This window comes from Calliphora vicina, chromosome 1 (genome assembly GCF_958450345.1).
Source record: "Calliphora vicina chromosome 1, idCalVici1.1, whole genome shotgun sequence".
Classification (NCBI taxonomy): domain Eukaryota; kingdom Metazoa; phylum Arthropoda; class Insecta; order Diptera; family Calliphoridae; genus Calliphora; species Calliphora vicina.
The window spans coordinates 151,082,411-151,097,248 of record NC_088780.1 but is presented as its reverse complement, the minus strand read 5'-3'; the positions used below and the strand labels follow the sequence as shown (position 1 = coordinate 151,097,248).

The following is a 14,838-nucleotide window of genomic DNA, read 5'->3' as shown; positions in this document are numbered from 1 at the left end:
GGTGACTTTTTAATGCGCATAGTTAAATATTTAAATAAATTAATGATCACAATTTCTTGGTGGCTATATTTAGTTTCGTCAATTGACAAAACCTATTTTAAACTAAAATAAACTTATTGAAAATATCTAAGCATCTAAGCATTGTTGTGTCCGACACTTCATTGTTGGAGGAATAACAATCATAAAGTATATTTAAATTAAAATTGCGCAACTCAGAGAAGAGTGACATACGAAAATTGCTAATGGATTATAAAAGATAGAAATAAATTGTGGCCGATTATTAACATAACTCATATAACTCTAAGCTTGAAATTTGATAGTGTACAATGAGCTTTTAATAGCTGTAGAGTGTCCCAAAATTCATGCCAGATTTGAGTTTCCGCCATTTGTGTTGTAAAAAAATATTTTTATACCCTTCACCATGAGTGCCAAGGGATATATGTATAAGTTTTTTTTATTTTAAATTTATTTTGTGTTCTCAATTGAGCAATGTTTTTCATTCGAATAAAAATTATATTTTTTCCTCGATTATTCGAATAATTTTTATTCGAATACCTACCCTAAATTAAAGGAAACGCCCAAAATATGCCATTAAAATTAAGATTAAAAAAAAAATAAATGTACAGTTGAAATATTAGTTAATAATATTAAGTGAATTCAGCAAATATTTAATGAAGAAATTTGTAAATCCTTAAATATTATTGTATTTTAACTTCGTTCGTTAACTGCCAACCTTGCTGATTATTCAAAATGAAGGGCATAGAAATTGATTAACTTTGATCTAAAATATAATTAGTAATTAGTTTCATATTTTATGAAATTTATTTATTTGTTAACATAATAAAATATTAAACAATTATATATTAAGTGCTTTAAAAGCATTCACAACACAAATTAAAAGCTTTTTCTCTAGTACACCAAATAAATTGGACGACAAGATAGATAGATAACTGTGATAGAATATTATCAATCGTGTATTTACGCTTTGAGTACAACTAACGAATTCATATAATATACTATATGTACTATATATTAAAGAGATGATAAGAAAAGCTGTTTTATTTTTCGTATAAAGAACATTAACAACAACCCCTTTCACAACAGTTTTAAATAAAACGTACAAGTGATAATTTCACCAGAGAAAATACAAAATAAATCTCGTTAAAGTAGTGAATGCAAATCTCGCTTTAAAATGTGGATAGAATTCTTAATATTATTAACCTTGGCCGGTTATTTGTTTTATCGTTGGGCCACCGTCAATAATAATTTCTTCAAAGAACGCGGCATACCTTATTCAAAACCAACATTGTTATTTGGAAATTTTCTTAAAATGGTTTTAAGAAAAAAATCAATGTTTGATTTAGTTATTGATATTTACAATGAACATGATGGCAAGTAAGTTGTACTTTAAACGAATTGAAAAATTGTGTGTTTCATTTATGTGGTTTCTAATGAAAATTGAAAAAAAAAAGTTTAACCTTGAACTTGGTTTCATACATAATTAAACTAATGAAAGCTGCTAGAAATTCAAGGCCAATTTTATTTATTAAAAATAATAATTATGTGTATTGAAATTGTTTTGTTTTGATGATTGATATTAATTATATTACTTTAACGAGGTTTGCATACAGATCAGTTTTGTTTTGAATTGCTTAATTGATATCCATAATATGTACATTAGACCTGTGTTATTTATTAAGGAAAAATTGAATCAATCGCATAGTGAAAACCCATGCCGAAAATCGATTAAAAGTTGTAAAAATGGATAAAAATACTATTTACGACTCAATAGTTTATGTTTCCAAAGATATTGAGATTTAGAAATTATTTTTAGACGCTTACATTTTAAGTTCCAGTTCACAATTTTTTGTTTGTTTTGACCCTCGTACCCTGTGTTTGTTTTGTGGGAGTATTTAAATGTTTTGTATATTAATCACGTTCCTGTATTAAGAAACGAGTTTCATGCATGTTTTGATTTTGACGGTGTTGTTTTTTACACTAGCGGCGATTTCTTGATTATAAATAAAAATAATGTTCAAAATTTCGAAAATCGCAAAAGTTCGAAACATTAGTACAATAGATTAATAATGTTTCAAACATCTGTCATTATCGTTTTTGTAGCTCAAATGTCAAAGTGGTCAAATTTAATTTAATTTCCTGAAATTCAATTTATACCCAAACATTAAGTTGACATCAATTAGTTTATCAGTAAATAAATATAAAAAAATCTTAAGAAAAGTTATTGCTATAAATGTACTAAACTAAATTGAAGGAATTGTATTTTCTTTTAATTATAATCAAATAATTAATTCATTATACAATATTCAAAATCAAATTAAATTTGATTTCGTAAACATATCATAATAGCATTCTATACGAAGTATTTAAATAATAGACTTAAGTACCAAGATTGGCTACCGTTACCGCTCTAAAATACCCTTTCAGATCGATTACCGTTACCGCTAAACTATCGTCCGTTAGCCGTTACCGCTAAAATAAAGAATTTGAAATGTAAAATTTTAAATTTTGTGAACTTTATTAATAAATAATAACAGCAAATACCGTTACCGCTAAGCTACCCTTAACGAAATAATGCAAATTAGTGTTAACTATTAACCATTTGGAATCCAAAGTCATACTAACGAAGTACTTCAAATGTATTGTATTTGATCTTGGAGAATTCATTCTTTAGTGAATTAATTCCTTATTATTATCTAGTTTTCTTTAATTCTTATTGAATGATTAAATTTTTCTTCAATTAAAATCTGTTAGAATTTTATAAATTATTAAAATTTAAACAAAAACTAATTGAATTGAGAGAATATAAATTGTTTCAATTCAATATATAAATTAACAAAAATTTAATCATTCTATTTTAGTTAAAGTAATTATAAATGTAATAAACAATGTATGAATTCTATAAAAATAAAGTAATTTGAACGGATTAGTAGTTCGGAATAATTTCATCAAATAAATTGCTGACATTTTTTAATTCTCAATTAAGATTTTAGTGACTTAATCTCAAACTGAATCAATTAAAGTGAAGCTCTGATTATCGTCAATTAAATAAATACAATTTCAAAATATTTAAATTAATATGTAGTAATAAATTATTACAAGTATTTATTAAATTTTGTTAGAAATAATTTGTACGAGTTTATTGAACTTTTTTTGTGTAAAAAATTTATAACAAGCCAATTTGTATTGCGTTATCTAGTATATATGTGACCCAAAGATATAAATGTTTTAATTTTAAATACATATAAGCAAAATTATTTGTTTAAATGATTACAAATTAATACATACATAGCTCGTGTATCAGTTATTTTGTACCCAAACAAGTGGAACTTACTTCTGAATAACGATATTACGCAGTAAATAAATAATTGGTAATATTGCACATTCATCTTATTGACTTAGTACACTGTGCAACACGATATTTCAGCCTCAATTATTGCAGATAACAGTGTACAAACCATATTCCTTATGGGGTTTGCAAAATTTTGTTAAATTTTAACTTTCTTCTGCCCATATGAATGAAAATTAGTTCGAGTCCGACCGAAACAATTTTTTCTGGCTGATACCGAACAGAATCTAATTTCCGGCAAAGAATTATTATTCGGCCCAATCCAAATTTTTTTTTCCAAAATAATTTAATTATCATAATTTTAGAGCATGTTAGAGCATGGTTCTTATGAGACCTATTTTGTTTTTCATCCTGAACAGAAATGAGGGAGTACTTTCTGGGTGTTTTTTAAATATATGTATATGTATTCGTATTCTTAGCCATTTTACAATAAAATTTGTTTCTCCTTTAAAATTCTATAATCTGTTTGTTTTCATTATGAAAGTTGGATTGGATTTAATTGTGTCCACATCGCGTAACTTTCGTATTTCCACCACACTATTTAAACTTCCACAATCTTTGTTATCTACATAAATAGCATGAGAATTATAAAGTTTTACAATTAAGTGTGGTGAACAACCTGATCTCTTGAGAAACGAAGATCGTTTCAAGTATTAGTTCGATTTTTGGTATAAACCGAAACCGAATTATAGGTAATCACATCTATTTTGTCCACTTTTAAAATATCCAGGGTTTCGAATTATTAGGCTGATGAAGATGATACGAAATTTGTTGCATAGTGTTATTTGTGAGAAGGAATTGCAATGATGGATTTTGTTAGAGGGCTTGGCCCAAAGTCTAGCTAATTTGAATTTTAGATTTCATCAACAAGTTAGAATGCTTTTTGATTATAAATGCATAAATACTACAGAACGAGGGTGGGTCAAAAATACCATGCCTTTTTGAATTAAACAAAGATTTTTGGAAAAAAAATTTGGATTTTTTTTCTGTCAAATCTCTTTAAGCCGAGACTTTTCATTAGGTTTGGAAACAAGAAATATTCACTCGGGGATAAATCCCGCGTATGCTACGCCGAATTTAATAACTTTTAACGATTTTTAACACATTTTCTCTTTATCCGATTGGATCAGGATTAGATAATAAAAAACAAAAGTATGTTATTTTTCATAACAGGTCTAATGTACAAATTAACTTTTGACCTTTGTCAATTATAATAATTTAGTACTCAATTTAATAAGTATTTAAAATAAAAAATGCTTAGTAATGATAGAAAACAAATTTCATTTTATAATCCAGTTAAACTTTGTTTTTCATAATAACAGTTATTTAAATATGTGGTTTAAAACAATAACACTGCTTTTAATAAGATTATATTTCTGCCGGTATTTATACGTATTCCGAACAAAATATTCGCCAATGAAATTTAGATGAACATTTACGGATTATTTGAAAAAAAATTCTAGACAAGTTTTTCGTTCCGCATCTATTTGTTTGCATCTATGCTATTTGGTTTTAAACTTGAGTATTTTTATTGTTGTATTTACTTAATACTCACAATTCAACAAAATTTAACAGGGAATAATAAATTTAATGCTTTTTAATTATTTTATTCTAATTTAGGTTTCTTTATTAATTATTGCATGTATTTTTTATTATAATAAAGTCATGATGTGTTAGCAGTTTCCAGTTTTTTTCTCAATACTTCAGACTGAATATACATATGTATGTATATTAGAGTGCTCCAAGATTGTATGGACGAAAAAAACTTTCTAGGTACAGGCCGTCCCCCCCTCTAGAATTGTTCTATGTATTGTAGAAACACGTTGTGTAAAATATTAGGATGATAGGATAACGTTAACTGGTGGCGCAACGACGCTGAAGTTTTGAGGTGCATTTACAAGGGGAAAATATGCAATTTTTTCAGTTTTTGTAAAAATTTTGCCATTAAATAATGACTTTTACAATTTAATTTAAAAGAATCGAAATGTGTACGTAATTGTCGTTATAATAAGATATAAAAGACTAAAATTGGTGAAAAAATGTTAAAGTTATTAAAAAATCGCCAGGCCATTAACGTGTCTCAGGCCACTAGAACAAGAAATTTATGAACAAAATTAACATATTTTGAGAAATATTAAAATAAAAGCTTATTTTTACTTAAAATATATCCATATTTACTTTTATATGAATTTTTGTCCTCGTAGGATACCGTTAACCTATTCGCAGATATGACCAAAAAAATTAAATTTTTTTAACGGCAGTTTCAAAACTCCAATTTCAAATTTTTAAACATTTTGTTAAACAAATTTCAGAATTTTTTGATCATCAAATGGGGATTTATTGACAACATAATAGGGAATAAAAATGTGAAAAAAGTATGTCAATACCTCCCATAGTTTTTCCGTACCTGCGATATAAATTTTTCGATTTTCGAGAAAAACTAATTTTTTGGCCATATTTTGGGGAATGACCAGAATTTCCTTACTGTAATGATTTTTAAGTAAAAGCTATTCAGAATAATATAGTCCAGGTAATTTTAAATATAGTCTGAAAGTTTTACTAAAATCGGAAAACTTTAACCCTTAAATCGTGAAGGTCAAAGGTAAATTTTTTCAATATTTGGAATTTCTCATGGAAAGATAGCGAAATATTATATATTTTTGGGCCGATTTTGATGAAACTTAAGAAAAATATAAAATGAAGTCTAGTATTCACAATAACAGTACAAAAATGGAAATTAACCCTTAAGAGTACTTGGGGTCAAAATTAATGTGTTTTTCGTGATTTTAAAAGTTGAGGGTCATTTGGACCCCAAGTGCTATTAAGGGTTAATTTCCATTTTTGTACTGTTATTGTAAATACTAGACTTCATTTTATATTTTTCTTAAGTTTCATCAAAATCGGCCCAAAAATATATAATATTTCGCTATCTTTCCATGAGAAATTCCAAATATTGAAAAAATTAACTTTTGACCTTCACGATTTAAGGGTTAAAGTTTTCCGATTTTAGTAAAACTTTCAGACTATATTTAAAATTACCTGGACTATATTATTCTGAATAGCTTTTACTTAAAAATCATTACAGTAAGGAAATTCTGGTCATTCCCCAAAATATGGCCAAAAAATTAGTTTTTCTCGAAAATCGAAAAATTTATATCGCAGGTACGGAAAAACTATGGGAGGTATTGACATACATTTTTCACATTTTTATTCCCTATACATTTAAATCCCCATGTGATGATCAAAAAATTCTGAAGTTTGTTGAACAAAATTTTTAAAAATTTGAAATTGGAGTTTTGAAACTGCCGTTAAAAAATTTAATTTTTTTGGTCATACCTGCGAATAGGTTAACGGTATCCTACGAGGACAAAAACTCATATACAAGTAAATATGGATATATTGTAAGTAAAAATTAGCTTTTATTTTAATATTTCTCAAAATATGTTAATTTTGTTCATAAATTTCTTGTTCTAGTGGCCTGAGACACGTTAATGGCCTGGCGATTTTTTAATAACTTTAACATTTTTTCACCAATTTTTGTCTTTTATATCTTATTATAACGACAATTACGTACATATTTCGATTCTTTTAAATTAAATTGTAAAAGTCATTATTTAATGGGAAATTTTTTACAAAAACTGAAAAAATTGCATATTTTCCCCTTGTAAATGCACCTCAAAACTTCAGCGTCGTTGCGCCACCAGTTAACGTTATCCTATTATCCTAATATTTTACACAATGTGTTTCTACAATACATAGAACAATTTTAGAGGGGGGGACGGTCAAAATTCGCAATTTTATTTTTTTGGAGCACTCTAATGTATATGTATGTAATTATTTTAATATTGCAATTAAGACGGTTATTGTAACAGAACCTGTAAGGAAGCAAAATAAATGCAACTGCTTCCAAATTTCAAATATTTTTTTATTGAGATTCGTTTGAACCGCATCTTAGTACACTTTAAAAGAAAAAAAATAATTTTTGTTTTGGTGAAAAACTGACGACAAATTGTATTCAACCAAACAAATGTAAATTAATAAATTTAAATTATAAACTAAAAACTGTTAATTATCGCAATACATATGTATCTATGTATGTACCAGGGATGGAAAAATTGGTACAATTGTACTTTTTTTGGTACAATTTGATCTTAAAAAGTACAATGGTACACCAATGACTCATTTGGTACAATTTGAAAATTTATTTCACAGTTAATATATTAAAACCAATTTACGAATTTATGTTCTATATACCAAAATATTAACAATAAACTTTTTAAAATTATACTTATGAGTTTCTGAAATAAAGATGAAATAGCAGAATTTGTCACACTCGTAATTTTAAGTGTTTTTCAAACCAAAAAGATATAAACAAATTTAAGCCATTATTATTGGCATTATTTTCTGTTAAATTTGAATATTCATAGAATTTGTAATTGTTAATGACAAAATTTTTCTGTTGTGGCTTATAAATGTTAGATGGGTGACAAAAATTCGATAATTTAAACAACTATGCTTCATTATCAACTGAATATCTGTTGCTAGAACCAAAAGAATGAATGGATGTAATGAAATCGATCCAAATTTATTAATTACAACTTTTCATTTGTTCATTGTAACTTTAAAAAATCCCGAAATTTCACTGGAATTTCAACAAAAAAAATATTCCCGGGAAAAATTTTTCCGTGGAGGAACCCTAGTTTTGGTACAATTACAGTCGAAAAAGTACAATTTCTGATGCTGACTGGTACAATTTTTAAATTCCATTTGCCATCCCTGCTATGTACATATCTTTTCAAAAAGAAATCTCTCACTTTGTGTCTCAAAACCAAAGAGAGAGCTTTCAGAGCCAATAAGTTGATAGCTCTCTAGCAGAGCTTTTTTAAGATAAGCTTAAAGTTATGAATATTTTTGTAGCATGAGACACTAAAGATTTATTAATAAACTGATTACGTTTTAAACTAGAGTTGCAAGTTTTATTTTTTCAATCAAATAAATGTTTGCTACTATTACCCCTAAAATACCTTTTCAGCTCTAGCTTGGCTATCGTTAAGCTATCGTAACCGAATTAAATCTATTAGAGTTTATTGAAATCTTCAGAATTTAAATTTATATTAGCTTACTTTTGATTTTTGTAAATTATATAATAAATTTAATTTGGACCGAAATTACCATTACCAAAAAAATCCAAATTCTATTAAATCTATTAACCTTTTCGTATTGGTAAAAAATGGAGGAATACTTCAAACTTACATGATTTAAAAAAAATTTAAAGCAGTTATTATGTCGAAAATACAGTTGAAAATTTATGGTTCTATATTTTGTTTTTATACCATTCGTCATGAGTGGGTATTGTATATATATGTTTGGCATTCCTGAATCGTTGTAGAAAGCGGATTCGAAAATCAACTTTCCGAAGTTAAAGTTTGGTGAAGGTTATGTAAGATTCGGTACAGCCGAATATAGCACTCTTTTTAGAGTTTCTTAAACAACCGAATAGCGTGTAAATTAAATGAAATATAAGCATGAACTTATTTTTTGTTTCCAAGAGTTGAATATTCTCGAGAACCTTACCTGCTATTGAACAACAGAGATCTGGTTGTTCAATAGCAGGCATTGCGCATTTTGTTTAAATAGATCTTAAAAGTTTGAATTTTTTAAAAAAAAAACATTTATTTAAGTTTGCATAGAGATAAATTATTCATATTTCCATTTCAGAATATATGGCGTCTTCGATCAACGACAACCTCTATATTTAATTCGTGACCCAGAAGTAATCAAACAGATTGCAATTAAGGATTTTGATCATTTTATCAATCATCGTTCAATATTCGGTGATGAGACTGATGATAATCATAAAAATTTATTTGGTGCCTCATTGTTTATGATGAAGGATAACAAGTGGAAGGACATGCGCAGTACTTTGAGTCCAGTATTTACAGGTAGTAAAATGCGTCAAATGTTCCAATTGATGAATGAGGTGGCCCAAGAGACATTGGCCTATTTAAAGAAGCAGAAGGGTGTAGGTTCTAATGATGGCATTGATGTCAAAGATTTTATAACACGTTTTACCAACGATATTATTGCATCGACTGCATTCGGTTTGAAAGTCAACTCGTATACGGATGAAAATAATGAATTCTATATGATGGGCAAGAAAGTGACCACATTTTCATTTCTACAAAATTTGAAATTTATGTGTTACGTCAATTTTAAAAAAATCATGAAGGTAAGTAAACAATCATTTTTGAAATTATTAAAAAAAACTTGAATTTATTTATTTTATTTTCTCAATTACAGCTTTTGGACATTCAACTTTTCGACAAGAAACAGACCGACTACTTTATGCATCTCGTCTTGGATGCCATGCAATATCGCAAAGAACACAATATCATCAGACCCGATATGATTAATATGCTGATGGAAGCCAGAGGCATGTTGAAGACAGATAATCCTAAACCAAGTAATCGCGAATGGAGTGATGTTGATATTGTCGGTCAATGTTTCTTATTCTTCTTTGCTGGTTTTGAAACCTCTGCTTCTCTAACATGTTTCACCGCTCACGAGCTAATGGAAAATCCAGAATGTCAAGAAAAGCTTTTAGAAGAAATTCAAGAAGTTGAACAAAACCTCGATGGTAAGCCCTTAACGTATGAGGCCTTGCAAAATATGCGTTACATGGATATGGTGGTGCAGGAATGTTTGCGTAAATGGCCCGGTGCAGTTGCCATTGATCGTGTTTGCAATAAGGACATAACATATAATTTGGATAATGGGGAAAAAATGGAATTGAAAAAAGGTGATGTTATATGGGTACCAGTTGTGGGCTTCCATCGAGACCCTCAATATTTTGAGAATCCATTGAAATTTGATCCCGAAAGATTTAGCGAAGAGAATAAAGACAAAATTCAACCATTTACGTATTTGCCGTTTGGTGTAGGACCACGTAACTGTATTGGTAAGCAACGAATAAGTTTAAACTAAAATTTAATATTAAAAAATATTAATATCATTTTAAATTTTAGGTTCTCGTTTTGCCCTTTTGGAAACAAAAGTTTTAATTTATTATTTGGTGCGAGATTTTCATCTTCAAGCTGCCGCAAAGAGTTGCGTACCTTTGAAGTTATCAGCCAATGGTTTCCAATTGATTCCGAAAGAAGGATTTTGGCTTAAGTTTACCCCTAGAGCCTAAATATTCTACTTTTATTTTTATTTGTTAATATTGATTACTTTAGGAATTAAGTTTGGAAATTTAATTTGTATATAATTAACTTTATATCTAACAATACATTTTATTATTTGTTTGTTTATATATTTTAATAAAAAATGTTAACTTGAATAAGCTTTAAGGTTGTATTGCTGGGTGAAAATTGTATTTGGATTATATAGACCTAATAGATCCAAAAACTAGCTAATTATCTTTATTTGCGGCCTATATTTTGATCACAAGGATGGTAAAGAAACTGAAAGGACTAGTACAAAGCTTTAGTCGTAAAAACTAGAGCTAACTTAGAAAAATGTTTAGAAACTACAGCATTTAGCGTACAAGAAATCACTTTTTACAAGTATCTGCTTATTAATTACAAATTTGTGTCTATCATATGTAAAGGTTTGAACGAATTAATTCTTAATTCAATTTTCAAAATCAAATTAAATTTGATGTCTTAACCATTTCATTAATGAATTAATGCATAGCCCTATTTTCTTATTACCTCAAACGAATTGAACTCGAGTTTACAAACAAATACAAATCCAATACATAATAGCTTAATAAAATTTATTGAATGATTAAAATTTTCTTCAATTCAAATCTGTTATAAAAAGGCTTTAGAATTTTTTTTTTTCAATTCATTTTGTAAATGATTAAAATCTAACAAATGGAATGAAGAAAAAAATTTCTTCATTCAGTTTTAGATTTAAATTTACAAACATTGAACCATTCAAGGTTGAATGAATTTTATTCACATAAAAGCCTTGGATGAAGCTAAATAATTTGATTTGTTGGGAAAAATTTTATGGAATAAATTGCTGACATTTCTTAATTCTGAATTAAGATTTTAGTGAATTAAGCTTAAATTAATTCGAAGCTATTGTTAACTTAAACTGAATTAGTTAATTCGCAGCTATTGTCATATAATGCGAAAAAATGGTTTTAATAGTATTTCTTTGATAAAATTGCGTTTTTTAATGAAACATTTTTCAATATTCTCGAAAGCGTAACCGATATATTGATGTGTCATATATATCCCAAAGTCATCCTGGCTTTGGTATTTTTAAAACAACAGAAGGACGTCGAATCAACTTTCCTAAATAATATAAATTATACAATATTTTAAATTTTTATAATAATTAATATCGTGATGAAACTGGACAAACGTTTTATATGAATCTAAATCTTTCTACCAACTTTTGTGAGGATCGGTCCATAATTGAGTAATATTGTGTATAACAGTATTTTCTACAGAAAATATTGTGTATAATAGTATTTTTTATATGAAATATTGTATATAACAGTTTATAGAATGTATTGTTTATAACAGTTTTTTTATAGGAAATATTGTGTATAACAGTATTTTCGATAGAAAATATTGTGTATAACAGTATTTTCGATAGAAAATATTGTGTATAACAGTATTTTGTATAGGAAATATTGTGTATAAATTTATTTTCTACAGAAAATGTTGTGTATAACAGTATTTTCTATAGAAAAATTGTGTATAACCGTATTTTTATAGGAAACATTGTGTACAATAGAAAATATTGTTTTCAATAGAAAATATTGTGTAGAAAAATATTTTCTATAGCAAATATTATGTATAACATAATTTTCAATAGAAAATATTATGTATAACAGTATTTTCTAGAGAAAATATTGTTTATAACAGTATTTTCAATAGAAAATATTGTGTATAACCGTATTTGCAACAGAAAATATTGTGTATAACAGTATTTGCAACAGAAAATATTGTGTATAACAGTATTTTCTATAGAAAATATTGTGTATAAAAGTATTTTTACAGAATATAGTGTATAATTATATTTTTTATTTTTCAAAATTATTCTCTGTTGACCAAAAATTTTTGGTATTGAACATTTTTGAATACAATTTCCATTTAAAGCATTATAGGTACTAAAAGAGAAGATGAAATTTACCACAAATAGCTACGTATTGCAAATGTAGGTTGAAACATTAAAAAGTTTTGCATCCAAATATATACCAGAGGAATAATTTTATGTGAAAAAACTCCGAGCCCGACCTACTTGTCTAAATTTTCAACAGTGAATATTTCAAAAATAACTCCTTGTTAAAATGAATTCAATTAAATTTAAATTACATCAAGCTATTAATATTGTGAAAATATTACAAAACCCTGAACTCTTGATCAACCACTGGTACTAAAAATATCCGCAATATTATTACAATACTAATTATTTACTATTTGTATTAAATATTCAAATATTATTATAAATTTTGCAATTAAAATTACTTCGACAATTAAGGAATTGATATTGTATTTTAGCCATTTAAATTAATTCATGCTAATAAAACGAATAAACAAATTTTAACTATATAAAGGTCGTTAATGGTATTTTAAACAACTAATATAATAGTAGAAAATAAAACTAGTGAAATTTAAGTTTAACGAAGGAGTGTAGATTAATTTATAATTTTGCATAATTAACAGTCTACTTAGACGGACTGTCACGTAGACAAAAGTATTTTCTTAGTATTATTCTGTAATTAAGTTAGTTATTTTTTATGCACAAAATATTGAAAATTTTAAAATATCAGTATAATTTGAAGGTATTTTTGAAACAAGTAAAAAATAAGTACACAAAAATTAAATGGATTAAAATATGAAATAAGATGTACAAATGTACACATTTGCAAAATTACTGATAAATATAAAATGGCATTACTAATTTATTATACCAAGATTAATATTTTTTTGATAAAAATAAATTAATCTGATTATATGTATGAATTGAAAGGAATTGCTGTTAACAGCTTGACAATTTACTAATGTTTAGTCACTCCCTGAATCATTCACTCGTGTAGTTCGTAGACACCAGATTTGATCAAAACAAATCACTAGAAAGATTACAAAATACAAATACGTTTATCAAATATTGAGAAGATCTACAAGTAAAATTCATTATTGAACGTGCTTTAATATAATTAATTGTGTTTTTGTTTTAATCACAATAATATTTATGTACCTGTATTAATGATTTAGCAAATCTTATGGTATTTACTAAATAGACACATGTAGGTTTACTATTGTTAGTTTAGTTTGGGACAAATATCAAAATTAAAATAGTTATAAATTATCAACACGTTTTTTTAAATCCGTCTATTAACCTACACTGAGGGAAATTTGTGCCAATTAATATTACCGAACTGAACAAAGCTGCAGGACTAGTGAAGTGATATGTATTAGACAAATTATCCATGAATTGTAAATAAATCTTGGAAATTAATATAGTCTAATAATATTGTTACGTTTTAACCTTTTAAAAACGTTTGATTTATTTCTTTTAAATAAACCGGATACTTTTGATTGCAAATAAAAGCCGTTTAGTAGTTTGAAAATTGTAACAACTCTTTATTTATTTAAAATGTACAACAACAGAATTAAATAGTCACTCAGTGTTTTTTTATATACTTTTATAAATTCGCAGAAATAAAACACACTTTATAATGTACACGAATTTACTTGAAAAACACAACACACTTTAAGGCACTCAGTTGATGTTTATTCGAAAAGCGTCTCTGATAAACTCACTCACTACTGCAACCTCTGCCACTTTTATAACACTGCCATCTGCATTCTAGATTGCTCTTTAACTGTAAAAATTCGAATATTCTAGATCTTACTAATACATACGCCATCTGAGGTGTACTTTCTACAATGTTCTTTAACTGAATATTCGAATTCGAATACAGCGTTGCCAACTTACGATCAAATCAACTGAAAGCTTTTATTTAATAATGCCCACAGATATGTTACAGTTTGCTATTACAGCACTGTCATTTGAAAGCATTATGCTACTTTTAAATCAGCCCTTAAAATCGTTTTTTTGAATTCAAGTACAATTTCGTAACAATATTAATCACATTTTATGACCATGCTTGTCCACCTAGTATTAGATGATACTCTTTGCTAAATTCTTCCTTTATTTATTTTTTAATGTATAATTTTTGCAAATCTAAAAACTCAAGTTGAAATCAATTGCAATTCAAGCCTTGAATTATAGTCAAACAATTCAATTATAGACTTTATATCAAAAGCATTCAAACATAATTATATTTCGTTCAAGTCAAATTCCAACGAAATGATCAAGTGCTTGGATTTTTGGGACTTTGTTGCTTATTGTGATTGATGTAAAAAGTTCAAAAATTTAAAAATCGCTGACTTTTTGCCAAATAATTTTAAAGCAACGTTAATTTAAAATTTCCCGGGAATTCC

General features: G+C 27.0%; 2 protein-coding genes across 2 annotated transcripts in view; one reads left to right on the top strand and one right to left on the bottom strand.

The window, feature by feature from the left end:
• Sol1 overlaps nucleotides 1–14,838 on the bottom strand; it is a 74,563-nt gene that overhangs the window by 17,427 nt on the left and 42,298 nt on the right. The gene's annotated exons all lie outside the window — the stretch shown is intronic.
• On the top strand, nucleotides 1,095–10,709 carry LOC135964087 (probable cytochrome P450 9f2). The gene is made up of 4 exons (XM_065516155.1): nucleotides 1,095–1,395; nucleotides 9,086–9,596; nucleotides 9,668–10,325; nucleotides 10,393–10,709. Exons 1-4 carry the CDS (start codon nucleotides 1,193–1,195, stop codon nucleotides 10,557–10,559), a joined length of 1,539 nt encoding a protein of 512 aa, XP_065372227.1. The 5' UTR covers nucleotides 1,095–1,192; the 3' UTR covers nucleotides 10,560–10,709.

Coding starts and splice junctions, on each gene's coding strand:
- LOC135964087 (XM_065516155.1), top strand. CDS start 1,193: ATGTGGATAGAATTCTTAATATTATTAACCTTGGCCGGTTATTTGTTT. Junction 1,396..9,085: donor TACAATGAACATGATGGCAA/GTAAGTTGTACT, acceptor TTTCCATTTCAG/AATATATGGCGTCTTCGATC. Junction 10,326..10,392: donor AGGACCACGTAACTGTATTG/GTAAGCAACGAA, acceptor TTTAAATTTTAG/GTTCTCGTTTTGCCCTTTTG.